Below are 17,016 nucleotides of genomic sequence, written 5' to 3' on the forward strand. Positions count from 1 at the left end.
TGGCCACCATCTGCCCAAGTGAAATGATTTGATATTTGCAAAGATTACAATCAGAGGTGGGCAGTAGTTCTGTTACTTGTTTTTGAAATAAAAATACTTTTGAGTGTTCTGTAATTGGTATTTGACAGGGCAGATCGGGGTAGAATAGGATCAGATCTGGATAGAACAAGACCACATATGGGTAGAACCAAACCACATCATGGTAGAATAGAACCAGATGTAGAACCAGACTACATCTGGATAGAATAGAACCATATCTGGGTAGAACCAGACCACATCTGGGTAGAATGGGATTAGATATGGGTAGAATAATACTAGATCTTTGTAGAATCAGACCACATCTGGGTAGAATAGAATCAGATAAAACAATAAGAACCTGTCACACTGGCTGACAATTGTAAGATATGATAGCAATGGTTCATGGACTTGGTTCTTGGTATCTGGCAGTTCTCTTTGTCCTTGATGTAAATTCGGACTGTGAGCAAAACAAAGCAGTAAAACGGATCTGTAAAGAGGGTTCTAATTAGCTGTCCTGGGCAAAGCATCTGGAATTTAATGTGCCACACTGTCCGTCTGTTCAGGCACTGCCTTTTTATGTACCACAAGGCTGTTTCTGTTGATACTTCACTTTTTTATCTCATGTGTTACAAAAGCACAACAGAGGGCAAAATAAATGCATGTCTTTTTAATGTTATGTACCAAATGAAAAGGACACAGTCAGTAGAATTAGATTATTTCTCTCAGCACTGGTACGCCCTAGTAACTGTTCCTCCTCTTCTGTCTGTTAGGAGCCGTTTTTGTTGAGTGGATCTCTGAGTGTCATCAGTTCCTTTATCTTCACATAATACTCACACTCTGGTGGGAAACGGTTTCTCTAAAAGACAGATCAGAAATCATCATGCAAATCATCGTCATGTTCCCCTGCAACTGATAGTTAACACTGTAGATTCTGTCAAACATGGCCGTGGTATATTTACAGTATATGGTAAGTCACTGATACACCAAAACTAATATCTTGTCCAATATAATTGAAATAATCCAAAATAATTAAATACTTTACTTCAGCACGTGTACACACACACACACACACACACAAATACACAAAGTGGCATGAGACACACACCTGCAGACAGAGATGCAGCAGGCATCGTCCCTCCCGCTGCATCTCTAGTGATGTCAGGAAAAGAGGCAGTGACTTCCTTGTAATTCTGTTTCCTACACAAATACACACACAACACAAGCATTTTACTTGAATCCTCAATAGGCCTTGTAAGGTTTCATCATTTATTTTGCACATAGTCCTGCAGAAGCAGCTGTTGTACAACACAGATAGTAAATAGATTTCATTAACGTAATGTGATCTGTAAATAATAAACCTTTGTTTTTTTTCTAAACAAATGACAAAAAAATGACACATATTATATGTAGGACTTTTAAAAAAAAAATTATAACTAATATAAAGTAAACTAAAAACGATACCATCTGTGATAAAGGATTTTGATAAAGAAACCTTTGCACGTTGATTCTGAGGAACTCGCATCATAATTGATGTTCAACATTTATGAGTTTAGCTGAAAATGTTCCTGCTATCAAACCTAACTGTATCTGTGCTGGAAATACCTTGATGTGATCAATGTTCAATGTCTTATGTCAAGCTGAGATGAACACCCCACAGTTACTGACCTGCCAAGTTGAGGGAGGCGAGAGCCTTGTTTCCAGGCAGAAAAAGCTCTCCATTCCTGTACTGCACCGGCTCGTCCAGTAGGGGGTTCGCTATCTCCACCGACTGTCCCTTCTGATGGAGAGGGCGAGAAAAAAACTAGTGTGTGACAGGAAAAGCTTTTTGCTCATCAGAAAATTGCATCAAACAAACCTCGGTCCGGGCAGTACTCGATTTATCCTGCCCCAAAAAACAAAGTAAAACAACTGAATTATTAAAGGATGTACTGTGTCCATATGGTGCTTGGTACACAGATTCAGAAAGCGTGTCTCTGGTACCTCTTGTGCATGTAGTGGTTTCTCTGGCTCCCCTTGCTCTCCGGCTTTACTTTGAGTCACCTTTATATCAGAGACTGGGGGAGATTTAAAGAGACAGCAATGAATGAAAATGAGAAGATAAACATCCCAGCTGTCAGAGGATAGCAAAAAGTGTTATTCTGTGATGGAAGCGATTACGTTTCTTGTTAGACTTTGGGTTCTCTTTGTTGGCACCTGGTTTCTTGTCTCTTTTGGATGTTATCTGTAAGTTAAAAGATCTCAAGATTACTTGTCAAGATTTACAAACCACAGATACCAAATAACTTACACCAGTTACACCGATTTTTGCCTTGTTACCTTTTTTTTGCCTTTGTTCCCCCCTTTGCTGATGCTCAGTGAACTGCTGCTGGCAGTGGCTACTGAGAGAGGTTGGTCAGCAGGCGGGTCAGAATCCACCCTTAAAGATGACTGTGAGAATATAGTTTGAATGTGTTTATTAGAATGTCTCATACATGTCCTTGTGCTTCTATACTTGTGAGAACCAGTTTGAAACCTTTCAAACCAGAGCATTTTTACAGAGTAATGAATATCAATTTACTTTTTGACCAAGACCCTTTGATGTTTAGGATTAGGATTCATTTTAAGGAGTGGGTATTTGATATTGCTGCACTTACAGACTGTGTTCTTTCCAGAAGCATCTTCCTCCTCTCCACAACTTCTTCATGAGTAAGAGCGAACTCGCTAAGAATCTAAAAACGTTAGCGGTAAAGGGGTGGAGGCGTATTAAATTACGGGATATAATGCAATTATCTGAATATAATTTGAAACAATCTAACTACTAATTTAAACGCATTATGTTCCAGGTTAAAATCGTTCATGTAAATGGATACCGCAGCCAGATGAGCAGCTCCGGAGTCTCCAATCTGATTGTTGCACAATGAGAGCATGAGCAAAGCACGGTTGAACCGCAGGCCCTGAGGGACAAAACAGGATGAGGACTACATCCTCCTGAGGGGAACACATAGGTGTAAACATGGAGTCCGTTCTGGGTCATACCTGTGCGATATGTGTAGCACCTGCATCACCGATACAATTGAACGCCAGGTTGAGGAAAATTAGGTTCTTGTTGGCAGATCTGGTTGTTGAGAGAGCCGACCCGATCAGATGAGCTCCCTTGTCTCCAATACGGTTATTTCGCAGGTACAAGTGGGTGAGGCTTGACCAAAGAAACACACAACATGAATCAGGCATGTGGGTGCTTCTTTTTGTGTGTGAATGCAAGTCGGGGGTTTATTTGAATAAGTTCTGCACTACTCTATGAGATATGTAAACAGTTGGTGACTCACACGCTGTCTTCAGAGAGAAGAAGGTGGTAGCTCCGCTCTGGAAGATGGTTACCCTCTAATGTCACAACTCTAACATAAAGCAAAAGAGGAGGAGAACCATCAGTAAACCTTCAGTGTTTGAATGATAATATTAAAACATAGTGGTGTAAATTTCCTGGCAGTTCTAAAACCTTTTTGTCAACAAGTCTCACATTGTGAGTGCCAGCAGAATCCGCCCACCTGAGGTTGGAGCACAGTGACACTGTGTTCATGAGGGAAGTAACCATTTGATCTGTCAGTGCTGCCTGCCAAAACCTGCGACACAGAGGACAAGATTACACAAACAAACAAGAACAAAACAGTGACGACTGTAACAGGAGGGTATCAGCTCATTACTCACTGAAGGCTCTGTAGCTTGTCCAAGGAAGGAAACATCTTCAGTAGCACTCTGGCAATCTGCTCATCTACCTTCCATCCTGTGTGTATTTGAAATTATATTATATTTAATTATATATTATATTATGTGTTCTCCAACATCCAGCAGAAATACTGGTGGGCATTGTTGGTTGCAGACTGCTCCTCAGGGTAGTCAAATGAGAATTTAAGAAGAGAAAAAAGGTCAAATATGGCTATAAATATTTTTAGGTGAATTTTTTTGGTTCTTACCAAAAACGGTCAGTTTCTTGGCGCTGAGGGGCTCTTCGTTCTCCAGTTCCACTTGGAGGCATGCTTTAGACCAGATTGGTGCAGCTGAAGCGGAGATTATAAGAAAGGACAGTTACTGTACATTCAGACTTCCAACATGATGAACTATACTGCACAAGGAAACATATTTCCAGTGTACCAAGCATTCCTAGGTCGTCCGATTTTCTTTGGTTAATATTTTGACTCCTACAAGTGTCGGTACGTTAAACTAGAATTAATATAGAATATTATTAATGTTTATTCAATTAATGTCCACTCACAGTAATTCAAAATATCAGCTGCAGAGAACAAACAATTCCATTGACAAATTAACACTGGAAAACATGTTTTAAAAGGGTGCAACAAGATAGTATGTGTCTTCCACAAGTTTAGATTAGGAGCAGCTCTGGTTTACCTGTGTACCCTTCTTCAGTTTCAGGGGTGCATGAGGCTGCTTGCTTGGTGCTGACAGTTGGGATATCCTTCATGTCCAAAAGAGCACAAAGCCCAGGGAAGTCAATCTCCACATCGCCCGAGCACTGATATTCGTCTGTGTGATGGAGGGTTTAAAGCAGTGACAATACAACTCTCATTTGATAAAAAAAACAAAAAACACAACAGTCTGATAATGTTACTTACCAAAGGTCTGATTCGGCAAAACTTCATTTGGAGTATGTCCTAAAAACAATAGAACGGACCGAGTTTAGCAATTCTCCTTTTTATTGACCACTTGTGAATTATCATATAATACCATAAAGTGTGTGAATACTGAAGTTGTATAGACATTAAAGCAAAAACAAGTTATTATTCTTACAACTTGATAAAATGTACAAAACATGATTTCATTATAATGTCATAGACATGTCATGACATTTCATGATGAACAGACGTAATAAAATGATTGAGATGACTTTGTTTTGATTATTTAAAAACTACTACTTATTTCCAGTGTTGGAAAGTAACTACGTATCGCACCTAAGTACCATTTCTAGATATGTGTACTTAACTTAATTATTTATATTTTAATGTACTTTATCATTCTGCTTCACTACATTTCAAACGTAAATATTGCACGTTTTACTCTAACAGGGGCCATTCTGCCACCACATGAGTAGGCTAGGCCTACTAACCTTTGATTCTAATCTCTCTTTTAAAAAGCAGGTAAAACATGTGACAAAGGTCTTAAAATTTAATCTCATGAATTTTAGATATATAAGAAACAGTCTAACCATGCAGGCTGCAAAACTGTATTTAAATGCGATGATTGTCCCCCATCTGACCTACTGCTTAACCAGCTGGGCACAAGCCAGCAGCACAACATTAACATCTATTCATATTCTCCATCAACAAGCTCTAAAAACACTTGATAAAAAAAACCAAAGTCACCATCACTGCAATATCCTCATCAAACACCATATCTTGAGTTGGGAGAACCTCATTAAATTCACTGATGTGTGTCTGGTTTCTAAAATTGTACATGGTATGGCCCCGCCTCCGCTTAGTGATTTTATTAAACAAAGCGCTCAAAGCAGCAGACTCACTAGATCTGCTTCAAGAGGTGATTGTGTCATTTCACATAGGTCAAGCTCTATTAGCAAATCTACATTCTCTGTGAAGGCAGCTCACTCGTGGAATGCTCTGCCACCACATACGCACACAAAACACATACAAAACATTCAAACATAGCCTTAAGGAATGGCTTGTTGCCAATCAGGTGTGCAAGCATTGATGTACTGTTTGTCCTGCCTGCTTGTTTCGCCTATATGTGCATTTGTCTTGTTCAGTGTTGCTATTTTCCATTTTTGATGTGTGTTATGTGCCTCAGTGTTATATATGTGCTTGTATTGTAGGTGGGTTTGTTCTGCCTGACATTATGTCTGTTCTGCTCTAGTGTCGTACACTTTTCTTTTGCTTATATGTGTATTGGTTTTGTCTATACGTTACTGTCTGTTTATTTATGAATTTTAATTCCATTTTGAATTGAAATTTTGTAATTTTTAGGCAGCCTTCGAACATCTGGCCGGGGACAGCAGATGAAAACTAGCCTCTCTGGCTAACTCTGGCTCACTTACAGCTTCACTGTTGACTGGTGTGCATTGTCCCTGCAAAATAAATAAACAAATAAATAAATAAAAATAAACAAATTCTGCTGAAGCACGTTTTGCTTCTCATACTTTTGTTTTGTTTCACAAAGTTATACATGCTGGACTTTTATTCATAATGGAATTTTTATAGTGCGTTATTAACTACCCTTATTAGCCTACTTCTGCCACCAATGCTCATTGTAAAAGCTGTGTATTAACCCAAACCTGTCTAAATAAAATCCCAGTAAAACAGATAAGTACCATGCCATCTTTTTATGAACATATTGAAAGCCTATATAATTCTCAGAGAATCTACATAAAGAGATTCTAAAAGTTTCAATGATAGCTGGCATACATGAATCAGTGAAGGGGGCTACTGCTGATTCTTTATTGATTATATATATATACATACATACATACATACATACATACATACATACATACATACATATATATATATATATATATATATATATATATATATATACATACATACATACATACATACATACATACATACATACACATACATACATACATACATACATACATATATATATATATATATATATATATATATATATATCCAAGTCAATAGGTATTATGGGTTCTCATCATTCTAAACAGTACAATGCATCTTAAACATATTTATCCATATTTATAATTTGCAATCCTTCAGCTCATTGACTGAAAGTGCTTAGCTTATATTAGCTTAGTTTAATCAAAACGATTAGTACATAATATTACAATTTGTCATTTTTTAACTAAACCAATTACAACTACCAACAGTCATTCTCTCAAGGACCCTAATGTGTTGTCACATAATGTCAAAATACGGAAACTAAAGGCTTAAAACCGGAAACAAGTCGCTCCTACTTCATTCCGGACCTGCTGATGAACAACTCGTCATCTAACCTGTATGTTTAGAGGCCTCGTCCTCTGCATTTGCCTCGTCTGTTTTCTCTTTGTGTCTCTCTTTGGGCATTGTTGTGTCTCGAAGTCAAAATGTAAACAATTGTAGATAAGTGAGCTAACGTCGCTGTATCCTGGGCTTCACTGGCGTTACTACGGTAACCAACTAAACCCAACTTGTGGGATTCATCGCGAGACTTCTGGGAATGGACTTGGATGTATTCCCTTGTATTATTTAAAAATGATGATTTGTCAAGATTTGCTTTTTGGGAAATATTACGTGTCGTTTACGTTAGTAACGGTGCTGAAAACATCAACTTTCATGGTAGCGTGTCGTTGAACCATATTACGCCGTAATATCGCGAGAGTTGAGTAGTCAATTGACAGTTGGTGCCAAAACAGTGAAAGATGAAATTTACGCCCACTTTCTTAAAGTGTACGGCCATCCGAGGGAATTCTGTGGAATTATTTTAGCAAATTATAGTTTATCACAACATTAAATTGATACATTTTACAACAATATTATTTGTGCAAATGATAGTTTATCACACAAATTAAATTGGTACATTTTATTATAATCTTTCACTCTGTTCATTAATGGTAATTTATCAAATAATTATTTTAATAATATTTCTAACTATGTGAAGTGGTGGGATTATTAATCATATAATTATTTTCATAATATATTTTTCTCTTTATGTACAGTGGTTGCAATTATTTACATTATTATTATATGTACTGATAGATTGTAAGGAAGGGAATTAATATCAGAAATAATTGATGGAAAATACAAGATTACATTGAGGAATCTGCTTCTAATTAATCAATTGGGAGTAACAGAAAAATACTTATTTTTTCCTGTAGATGGTGGTAATGCACATACAAGATGGTGATGAACCCATTACAACTCAAAGGAGAAGCATGGTGTGGAATTAGCGAGCTAGCTAGCTCACCGCTAAAGGAGTAGGAATTGAACTTATTAATGTTTCATCCACACACTCTTGTCACAGTGTAGGAAAGCACATTGTTATCACAAGATGAGTAACAACTTTGTCAGGCCCATTTTCTGTAACCATGACATCATGGTGTGGAATTAGCTAGCTAGCTGGCTAACTAGCCAGCAGCAGATGCAACTTAAAGTTACACCCCATTCTTGCACTGTTATCTAAAATGTTTAATTCCTGCATAATGTTTCACTCTGCAGAGGTCACTGTCTCTAGTCAACTGTCTCAAGTCTAGCATTTCAAACATGTCATAACTCTATTATACCTTCATTTTAGGCTATAATTAGCTTCATTTTTGTGAACTATCTAAGGAATATTAAAAGCACAACATGAAGTGTATTCACAATAATGTAGTGCTTTTTATTAAAAAAACAAACAAACAAAAAAAACAAATATAAAACAAAAAGTAAAAACCAACAGCATTTTTCATGACTTAAGAATCATAATTACAAACTTTTAACGAGTGGAAGAAGTTTTTTGACAAACTGTACACATCACAAAATGTCCGCCAGTCTGCCATTTACAATGCTTGCATCTTATTTTGTGATTGTCTAAAAATAACTAAACAAATCACACAAAACACACAAATACAAGTACAAGCATCATACGATGACCGCTATCACAAAACGGAACCATTTCCTATTTGAAAATAAAACAAAAATAATAACGTGATATTGGGTTGACAGCTTTACTTTTGTTTCCGTCAACGTTTAAAAATATCATAACATTTTTATGTTGGTTTGTTTTTTTAGTGTTCAACACTTTGCAGCAAAAAACAAGGAGTACATTTCTCCTTAAAAAGTAATATTATTAACAATATTCAGTGACAAAGGTGTCGTTGCTGAGTCACTGTGCTGTCCCAATGCCTTCTGTGTCCATTTGACATTCTTCTCACTCATGCAGTACATAGATGAATTTCATTAATAGGCAACGAAAACTCAGCTTAAGTATTTATGTCATCCGGACAGGTCTGGTGAGCTTTTTCTGGACATTAAAAAAAATCATTTTCCTCCGAGCTTAAGTGTCTTCATTATAGTAATACAAACGGAAGAAATTATAATATTATAATAATCATAATACATTTAGGGCTGAGTCCTGTACAGTACAATAATAAACAAAATCCATTTTTTCAAGATATTGCTTTTGGAGACACTCAATGTAAGTGTGTGTATTTACATAACTTGGCACTGTACAGCTGTCCGTTCCCCCGCTCTCCCTCCGTCAGTGTCTCGTTCTTGTTAACCGCACTGGGACATTGCAGGCTGTCCCTTTTTAGCAGAGGCATTTTGGGGGGGGAAAAGAAATTTAATTAAATATCACAATTTCTTTTTAAAACATTCTCCATGGCAATCAGGAACATAGTCTAAAGAAAGAAAAAGTCTCAAGTCCCTTTGCCCTCCCAATATACACCGCCCCACCCGTCTCACAGAAGATAAGAAAATATGACCATCACGATACATTTCATGTTAAGTATTGTTTTTCCATAGTTTTCTTAAAACTGTTAATTGCCATCGAGCCCTTAATTTTTTTTTCTCCATTTTTTTTTTAAAAAGGTATATCTTCAAGAAATCTGGCAGAGTACAGACACACGTTAAGTGTGCACGCGCACACACACACTCGCACACAAGGCAGTCGGAGAGCACGGCTGTGTAAGGCGTTACAGTTGAAGCCGGTGTCCCCCCGAAACGCCTGATTTAGTTAAGCTGGTGAATCATGTTAAGACGGGCGAAGCTGACTGCCTCGTAAGAAAATCAAAAGATTAAAATTAAAACCTCAACAAGACACTTTGACTGACAAAAGCACACACTCAATCCTCCCCCTCCCTTTACTCAAAAAAAAAAAAAAAACACACCCCCTCGGCTTCTTCTGTTCCTAAATGAGTTACTACTGTATAACAGGAAAAAGATAATAGACTTTTTAAACTCGCTTTTTTTTGTGTTTTTCTCCAGACTGCATCATCTAATACTGTGAGAGTGTTAGTGTGTTTTCGTTATAGATACATTACACAGAGCTTCACAATATCCATGGTACCAAAAGTGCAGTTCACCACCCTCGTTCTGTCTTTCTCATGAGCAGCATGTGAGCACACCGCTCACCTTACATCTCTCCTATGCCATTCTCCCCCATGTGTCCCGGCGCTGATCTTCTCTCCTCTGTTATACTTTGTCGTTGCAGCTAGGTCCCACTAGGGGGAACAAATCTCCAGCATTCACATCCCCACTGACTGAAACCATCACTCCATCCCTATTCAGTACCACTTGTTTCATTTACGATGCTTGATAGGGGAATTCATCTGCCCATGTCTGTAATATTCAATGCAATTAAGTGCATGGGTTATTTCTCCTATGTTCATTAAAAAAAAAGGTTTTGCATCATACTACTTAAATAAGCAAGAAGTCTGGGTCAGCTCTCTCCTCTTGCTCCTTGAGAACTCTTGAAAAGCTGAAATTGCCATGGAGTCAGCGCTTCCAAACCCCCTCCACCCTCTCAGAGTTGAGATGACCAGTCTTGGAAGAGGTAACCTGGAAGAGGCCCCCAGGGACGCATTGTGGTCCTTAATGGTCAGACAACCGACAATGCAGCATTTCCCTTCTCGCTGTCTCTCCGTGTTCTGCCCCTTGCTCACAAACAGGAAAGGCAGTGTGCTTGACAGGCACGTAGCAAAGTTATTTTCTGCACACGAAATCACCGAATCCAAGCGTCCGTCGCCGTAGCCGGCGGCCTGCGCCCTCCTCCAGGAGATAGGAGACATCTATGGCTGTTGGAAGAACAGGAGGGTGGGGGGGATTAGAGCTAAGAAACAGCTGACACATAGGGTAATTTAATCAAAGTAATCAAAGGTAAAGGTAGGCAAAGGTGTCTCTTCTGTTACTGAGGTATCAAGCTTCAAAATGCTCAAAAACTGTTTGTGGTTATCTGAAACCACCTGACAGGTGTGCTACGAGTAATCCACAAATAAGAAATAAAAATGTATTTGTTTCGTCGTCAGCAAACGCTACCTCTGTGCTTCAGGCAGCTGCATTAATGTGTTAGCGGATGGATACGCCTCTTGGGGCAAGGGTCTATATTTTCGAGGTTCTGGTGTAGCCTGCAGATATCTGGACCAAGACTTCCTAATCCATGCACTGCTCTTTGTTTACAGTCCGATTAGCAACTTCAGATGCAAGACTAGAGTTGGAATTAGGAGACGTGTAGGACTGGGCTGTTTCACAAGCAGCTGTTCGCAGGAACATTTTAAACAAATAAAAAGCTAAATCATCACCGGACGACAGCCGGTGAGTTCCAAGATCACATTTCGACCAATGCGTTCCTGCTCTTTTGCTCTCCACACGGACCGTTAAAGACTGCTCGCCAGACTACAAACGGAAACCATCTATGCCAAAATGTTGTCCTATTGCCTACAGATTCAGCAACTGTTTCTCACTAAAAAGAGTTTTTTGAAAAACGGTGGAGGTCTAAGGCACAGAGGAATAAGTTGTATCAGGCATCGGCTACACCGACAACACTTGTTAGCAGGATCGAGTCATTGTTGGTTATCAGTCACCAGACTATTTCTCGATACACTACGATTAGCTACTGAATGTTAGTGTTAAAAATTGGTCTAGGTTTAGAGAATTCTTTGTAATACTGTCAGCAGATTGAAGCAATGACAACGGACTGACACACTGCATCGGAGGAGGGGACATGAAGAAAGCAACAGATCCAAAAACAGAGATTGCCATCTGTTAGATGAATGCCAAAAAGAGTTTAACACAAATATGAATAACATCTAAATGTGAGCTGCAGATGTTGCTCCCTCTCCATCCCCCACTCCCTCTAAAGCAGTTCTTTGCCCCAACTTTGAGTTTAACCATTTAGAAACAGTGTAAAAGATGTTTTATCCAACATGTTTAAATGATGCAAGTGATCTGAAACTTAAAAACCCTAAATTGTCTGATGACCTACCCCCCTGCTTTGTTCCCGCTCCCTCACCATTCTTGTTGGGAGTTCTGTGCAGCAGATCCAGCAGAATTTTGTTGAGCCGTTCCCTCTGGGCCTCCCTCCTGCCCAGCACCGGGTGGTGCAGCGGAGAGGAGGCGGACGACAACGGGAGTTCGAGCATCTCTCCTATCCTCTCGGCGGAACTGTCCTCCAGTTCCTTGCACTCCTCAGACTCCTGCCCGTCCTCGTCATCCTCCTTCTCATCTTCATCTTCGTCGCCCTCCCCTTCTCGCTCCACTCTTCTGGGCTTAGCTGAAAGAAGTTCAGGTTCGTCTGGATTCGTGTCCATGTCGTCCTCTTCTCCTCCTCTCCCATCTTCAGCTTCGGGTGGGAAGTCGTCGCCCCGGTCACAGGAAGAGCCGTCGTCATCGCAGCCTGCGTTTCCTTTGGGTTGTTCACTCTTCCAGGCAGAACGACCTCCGTTTCTCTTGTAGTTGTCGGGAACGTAGTGAGGCTGCAAAAAATGTCACAATCAGTCCCGGGTCAAACAGTATTTGCAAGTATTTTCTATCTAATTTATCTAAATTTGGTTTCTGATGGTTAGGGTTTGCAAATAGACAATAATTTCAGTGCAATATAGTTTATAAATCACAGGAGAAGTTTAGGAGAGTCATCTTAATTTAGTTTTCAGTGAGATTTACACAGCCCTGGACTAATTTAATGGAGTGAAACTTATCCTGCCGGTCGTCCATGAAAGCAAAAACCAACAAAACTAAACATAACCTAACAAAAACTCTCCTTAAGTCTATTAAAATTACAATTTACATGAGACATAATTAGTTGTCAACATAACAAAATTCACAAAACATTCCACAGATATTGGAATGTGGCTCACTGCAAACAATGTGGTTTGAATCAAAAACAAAAAGCAGTTGCAGATTCTCTCATTTGTTTCTGAAGTGCCGAAGCAAAATGTTCCCTGGGCTGTAATATTACCTCCACTCTTAAAATATCTTTCAGCGTTTATAAATCAGTAACAGATCCCAGTGCAGCAACCCCCCACCACTCTCACCGAAAAGTCTCTTTTGGGTGCAAGCCGCTTGGGGAAGTGGTTAAAGGCGTACGGCTTGGTGCAGACTGGGAAGCGGTTCCGATGGATCTTATAGAAGAGGTGAGCAGACTTGTCCAAGCGGTAATCACAGATGTACACATCCTGCTCTTTTACGCTCTTCGGCCGTCCTGTAGGAAGGAACACATTTTGTATTAGCCAGGAACTGATGCAATTTATGTCGTTATAAAATGTGAAAACAGTGTTTAGTTGTTCTGCTATGTTTTTGTTCGAGCATGTCTGAGGTCACTGGTGTAGTGGTTGTTGATGAGGTGGGTGAACTACTTGGTAGACAGGTAGGTTACAGAGGAGCAATTGGGTATAATCTCCTATATATTACAATTATTTTTTGGCCGAGGCGGGTATACCACCAGAATAAGAGGTGGGTATAACCCATATACTTGCGTGTACAATTTACTGAGCTTTACTCGAGCAACGAAGAAACCTTAAGTAAACATAATTACTAATTCAATAGGGAAAAAACACTCCATTCAGATGGCTCATGTGTGAGTTTGCGTGCGTTTCCTCTCACCTTTGCAGTAAGTGTAGAGATCGAGGACACAGCAGGTTGCCACCACTGCCTCCAGGGGGATGATCTCGTAGAGCGGCATGCGGAATAACTCGTTCTGGTAAAATCGCCGTGATGGAGAATGATGCGTCTCGTGGGGACGGAAGTAGTGGTGGCCAAAGGCAAATCTCTCACCCCTTTAGAGGTTGAGAGGACACAGAAAAGACCAGCGAGTCAAACACTGTAATGAGCACAATAATAATCTATTCTCACCGGCAGGTATCTACAGTACTTCATGCTAGTTGTTCAAAGTCCTACATTTGATGAACTTACTTTTCATTCTTCCAGAGTTTCTCAATTCGGAAGATGTCGAGTTTGTCTCGGTTGACGTGAGACAAGAGACGGTAAGACTGTCTGACAGGCTGTCCCTCAGGTGAGCGCCTGCTGTCTCTCATCAGATACACACAATCACCTGTACACAAGACACAGACACTGACAGGTTTCTGGTCTGCAATGGTGAAATATTACAAGTTGGCTCCTCGATACAGAAGTCAACTGACAGGTTGAGTGTAACATCTCAGTGCAGTAACAATTGTTTTCCGGAGTTGGAAAGGATCACATTTCGGCATTTCAAAACGTTATAGGTAAAAAGGTTGCATAGGAAACATAAAATTCACTTCAACCCTGTGCTACAATACAAGGCCTGTTGTTTATAATTCAATTTAATTGAATTGCCTTGACTAAATTGTAATAAACATAGCTTAAAGAGAAACTTAAAGGCTCCCTGCGGAGTTTCTGACCTCTAGTAACACCATGGAGCAGATTTTTCCATGAATGGGTCCCCCGTTTTGTTTGGCATATTGGCTGTGTATTACTTCATGTGGGTGATGCAATACACAGTCCTGCCAATAGTTTCACACTATTTCACTTGTCTACAAGTGGCTTTAATGTGCCAAAAAATACAGCAATGGACCAGAAAAGGAAGAACACAGCAAGCTAGTAAACATGGATGTAAGCATTGAAGGATTGAAAGACTGATTACTATACCTTGATGTAGCAGCAGATCATCTCGGAGGAGGCAGATGTAGTAGACAGAGCCGGCCTGGGCGTAGCTAGGCTGGGGTATCATGGGAACTTCCTGTAACAACAACACATATGAGTGAGATCAGATGGATAAGGGTGGTGACAATTTAGGCCCAGACAGACACTGAGGTTCAGTATTCATGGCTTTTTTAAGGGGATAGACGTACCCGCTCTACAGGCCGAGGGTCACACAGCTCACACAGGTAGTGCTCCACCTCGGTCTCCAGCCGCATGCAGTCAAAATGCTGCCACACCTAGAGAGACAAATCAATTGTTGAATCATGTGAATGCAAATTGGACAGTTGAATCAATTACTCCTGAGCTGGTATCGACAGTGACTCACTCTGACAAGAATAACAGTGATGTTCTGAACCTGCATTACTAACAAAGACAAACACATTTGTAACAATCTCCTTGATTCGCAACTGTGGTAGTCTCCTTGTTTAATATAAATTAAAAAGTATATACAGGAGGACTGAATGCACACTCTCCTTTGGAAACTCTGCAAATTCTCTCCTCTAGAGAATGAGCTCACCAAAACTTTCTTTCTAAGCTACTATAAATGTTGATTTGTCACCCAATCTTCTTCAGTTATGTGTGTTAGACACCTCGCTTCTTACCATGCACTTTTCACACTGGATCATAAGGCCTTCATCCTTGTACATTCCACAGATGCAGCGGATGACGTCGTCGTCCTTGTCGTGCGGCCCTGGACCTCCTCCTCCGTGGTGGCCATGGTCACGCTCCAGCGAGTCCGAGCTGTCGGCCTCGCTGGCTGTCTCGCCCACAATCTCATCTATCTGGACAGCAGCTTCATGGCGTGCGCTGTAGTAGGCTTTACGCAGGCGACAAACGTCCCTGCCGACCGATGACTTCCTGCCGTAATATTTCTGGTGGGAAAACAAGACCAGTTTTAAATATATATTTTTTTTCCCCAAAACAATGAATTTACAGGAAATCATCTTCATAAATTTGTGTGTTCTGACGTACGACACAAAGACAATAAACCTCAAAACTGCATATATATATATATATATATATATATATATATATATATATATAAAAGGCAGAAGTATGCACAGAAAAATGCATTCAAAACTGCCTCTGTCGCTGCCAAAATTTCACAGCTCTCAATTTAACAATAAACCATTTTCCCCTCTGCTATTTTTAGTCTGGCAGGGTCTTGGAACAAAAGGGTGAATCTAATTTAGACGTCCACTTCAGACTTCTATGACTTGAAGAGTAAACTCCTCTGAGAGGTTTCAAGTGGCACTTGTTTAAACGTTCAAGCTATACAGATGTAAATCAAAAGAGCCTGTAACATATAAGCAGAGGATCAGCAGTCATGAAGTTGTATCCCATTTGGGAGGTGTTTGTGTGCGAGACAGGAAAAAAGAAATGAACCGAGTGAGTGGGAGGGAAAATGTATTAGTGCTGCACAGTAACAGCTTGAATGATCCTTTTGATGAGGCTTTTTGATATTGATTGGGCTCTTAAGATTCTGGGATTAAACTCGAGAGACTCGAGTGTTCTTGTGATAAGTGTTATTAAATGATGAAGACTGGATGCTTCAGCAGCCTTAGCCTTCATGCAATTATCGCACTGATCTTTCTAATGATTGTTGACATAAATCTGACAGGCAGAGAAGATCTATGACATCGATTAAGCATTTAGTTTGATAGATAATTTACAAATGATGACTCTCTAGGCAGTGGGTTTATCCTTTAGAGCCTTTTCTCTGTAGGAGCTTTCCAAAGAGATCAAGATCATCTAAACCAGGGACTAAATTTAGTTCCTGTAAGATAGTTCCAACTGTAAAGTAAGCCCCTGCTCCAGGGGAAGTACTTTCTTTCACACAAAAACAGCTTCCATTCACATGATGAATGATTTGTTGGTACCTGTATCACTTTATGGGTACTGGTATTGGTACTGGCGTTTTAATTGTTTAACTTCAAAAGTCTCCTTTCAAATATTCAGTTCTTCTACCAGCAACATTTGCAGCTCAACTGACAGAGCTATGAAATGATGTATGTAAACAGACACAAACAGTAATGTTAGCAACCGGTGGGACACCTGCCTACCTCAGCATTTCGGAACACTTTGAGCATGTCAGTGTCAAACGCCTCTACAGTCTTGTAGTGGCCCGTGAGGATTTGCTTCTCGATGGTGCTCAGGTCCAGAGGGTCAGTCACCTTCTCATAGTACTGGCTGTTCCTGATGGTAAACAAAAAAACAGCAGGATTAGTCTCCGCATATCTGGTTTGAAAACATTTAAAACCATTTGTTTTAAAACTGGAGAAGTCTAAGTATCCACAAAATCAACAGTTTAAAAAACATTTAGTGCTTGTAAATCATTGAGTCTATAGAGATATTAAGTATGGCTCAGTTGTGGCCAACCATGACAATATTT

The 17,016-nt window shown here is 39.8% G+C and overlaps 2 protein-coding genes across 6 annotated transcripts in view; both read right to left on the reverse strand.

The window, feature by feature from the left end:
* Positions 1-689: 689 nt before the first annotated feature.
* On the reverse strand, positions 690-7,265 carry lrrc71 (leucine rich repeat containing 71). 3 transcript variants are annotated; one of them, XM_068710620.1, is made up of 18 exons: positions 6,986-7,018; positions 6,059-6,088; positions 4,626-4,664; positions 4,402-4,536; positions 3,969-4,052; positions 3,703-3,778; positions 3,543-3,617; positions 3,324-3,392; positions 3,034-3,193; positions 2,868-2,951; positions 2,652-2,726; positions 2,335-2,445; positions 2,176-2,239; positions 1,999-2,072; positions 1,874-1,900; positions 1,684-1,795; positions 1,124-1,215; positions 690-874 (listed from the first exon to the last, which is right to left on the reverse strand). In XM_068710620.1, exons 4-18 carry the CDS (start codon positions 4,472-4,474, stop codon positions 785-787), a joined length of 1,266 nt encoding a protein of 421 aa, XP_068566721.1. In that variant the 5' UTR covers positions 4,475-4,536; positions 4,626-4,664; positions 6,059-6,088; positions 6,986-7,018; the 3' UTR covers positions 690-784. The 3 variants fall into 3 exon arrangements, with proteins under 3 accessions (XP_068566721.1, XP_068566719.1, XP_068566720.1); XM_068710618.1 differs by lacking the exon at positions 6,059-6,088 and having other exon boundaries at positions 6,986-7,265; XM_068710619.1 differs by lacking the exons at positions 1,874-1,900; positions 6,059-6,088 and having other exon boundaries at positions 6,986-7,265.
* Positions 7,266-8,325: 1,060 nt separating this feature from the next.
* The window catches only part of ash1l (ash1 (absent, small, or homeotic)-like (Drosophila)), a 29,637-nt gene continuing 20,946 nt past the window's right edge, over positions 8,326-17,016 (reverse strand). For 2 of the 3 annotated variants that reach the window (XM_068711194.1, XM_068711195.1), the window contains exons 19-27: positions 16,688-16,820; positions 15,227-15,496; positions 14,774-14,860; positions 14,571-14,661; positions 13,857-13,995; positions 13,548-13,720; positions 12,980-13,146; positions 11,932-12,421; positions 8,326-10,744 (exon numbers count right to left, since the gene is read on the reverse strand). In XM_068711194.1, coding sequence (XP_068567295.1) covers positions 10,653-10,744; positions 11,932-12,421; positions 12,980-13,146; positions 13,548-13,720; positions 13,857-13,995; positions 14,571-14,661; positions 14,774-14,860; positions 15,227-15,496; positions 16,688-16,820 — 1,642 coding nt within the window. In that variant the 3' untranslated portion in view covers positions 8,326-10,652. The remainder of the gene's footprint in view (positions 10,745-11,931; positions 12,422-12,979; positions 13,147-13,547; positions 13,721-13,856; positions 13,996-14,570; positions 14,662-14,773; positions 14,861-15,226; positions 15,497-16,687; positions 16,821-17,016) is intronic. The other variant, XM_068711196.1, reaches the window with a different exon arrangement.

The sequence above is a fragment of the Cebidichthys violaceus genome, unplaced genomic scaffold (genome assembly GCF_023349555.1).
Source record: "Cebidichthys violaceus isolate CVI_PGR_0920_01 unplaced genomic scaffold, fCebVio1.0.p SCAF_16, whole genome shotgun sequence".
Lineage (NCBI taxonomy): Eukaryota > Metazoa > Chordata > Actinopteri > Perciformes > Stichaeidae > Cebidichthys > Cebidichthys violaceus.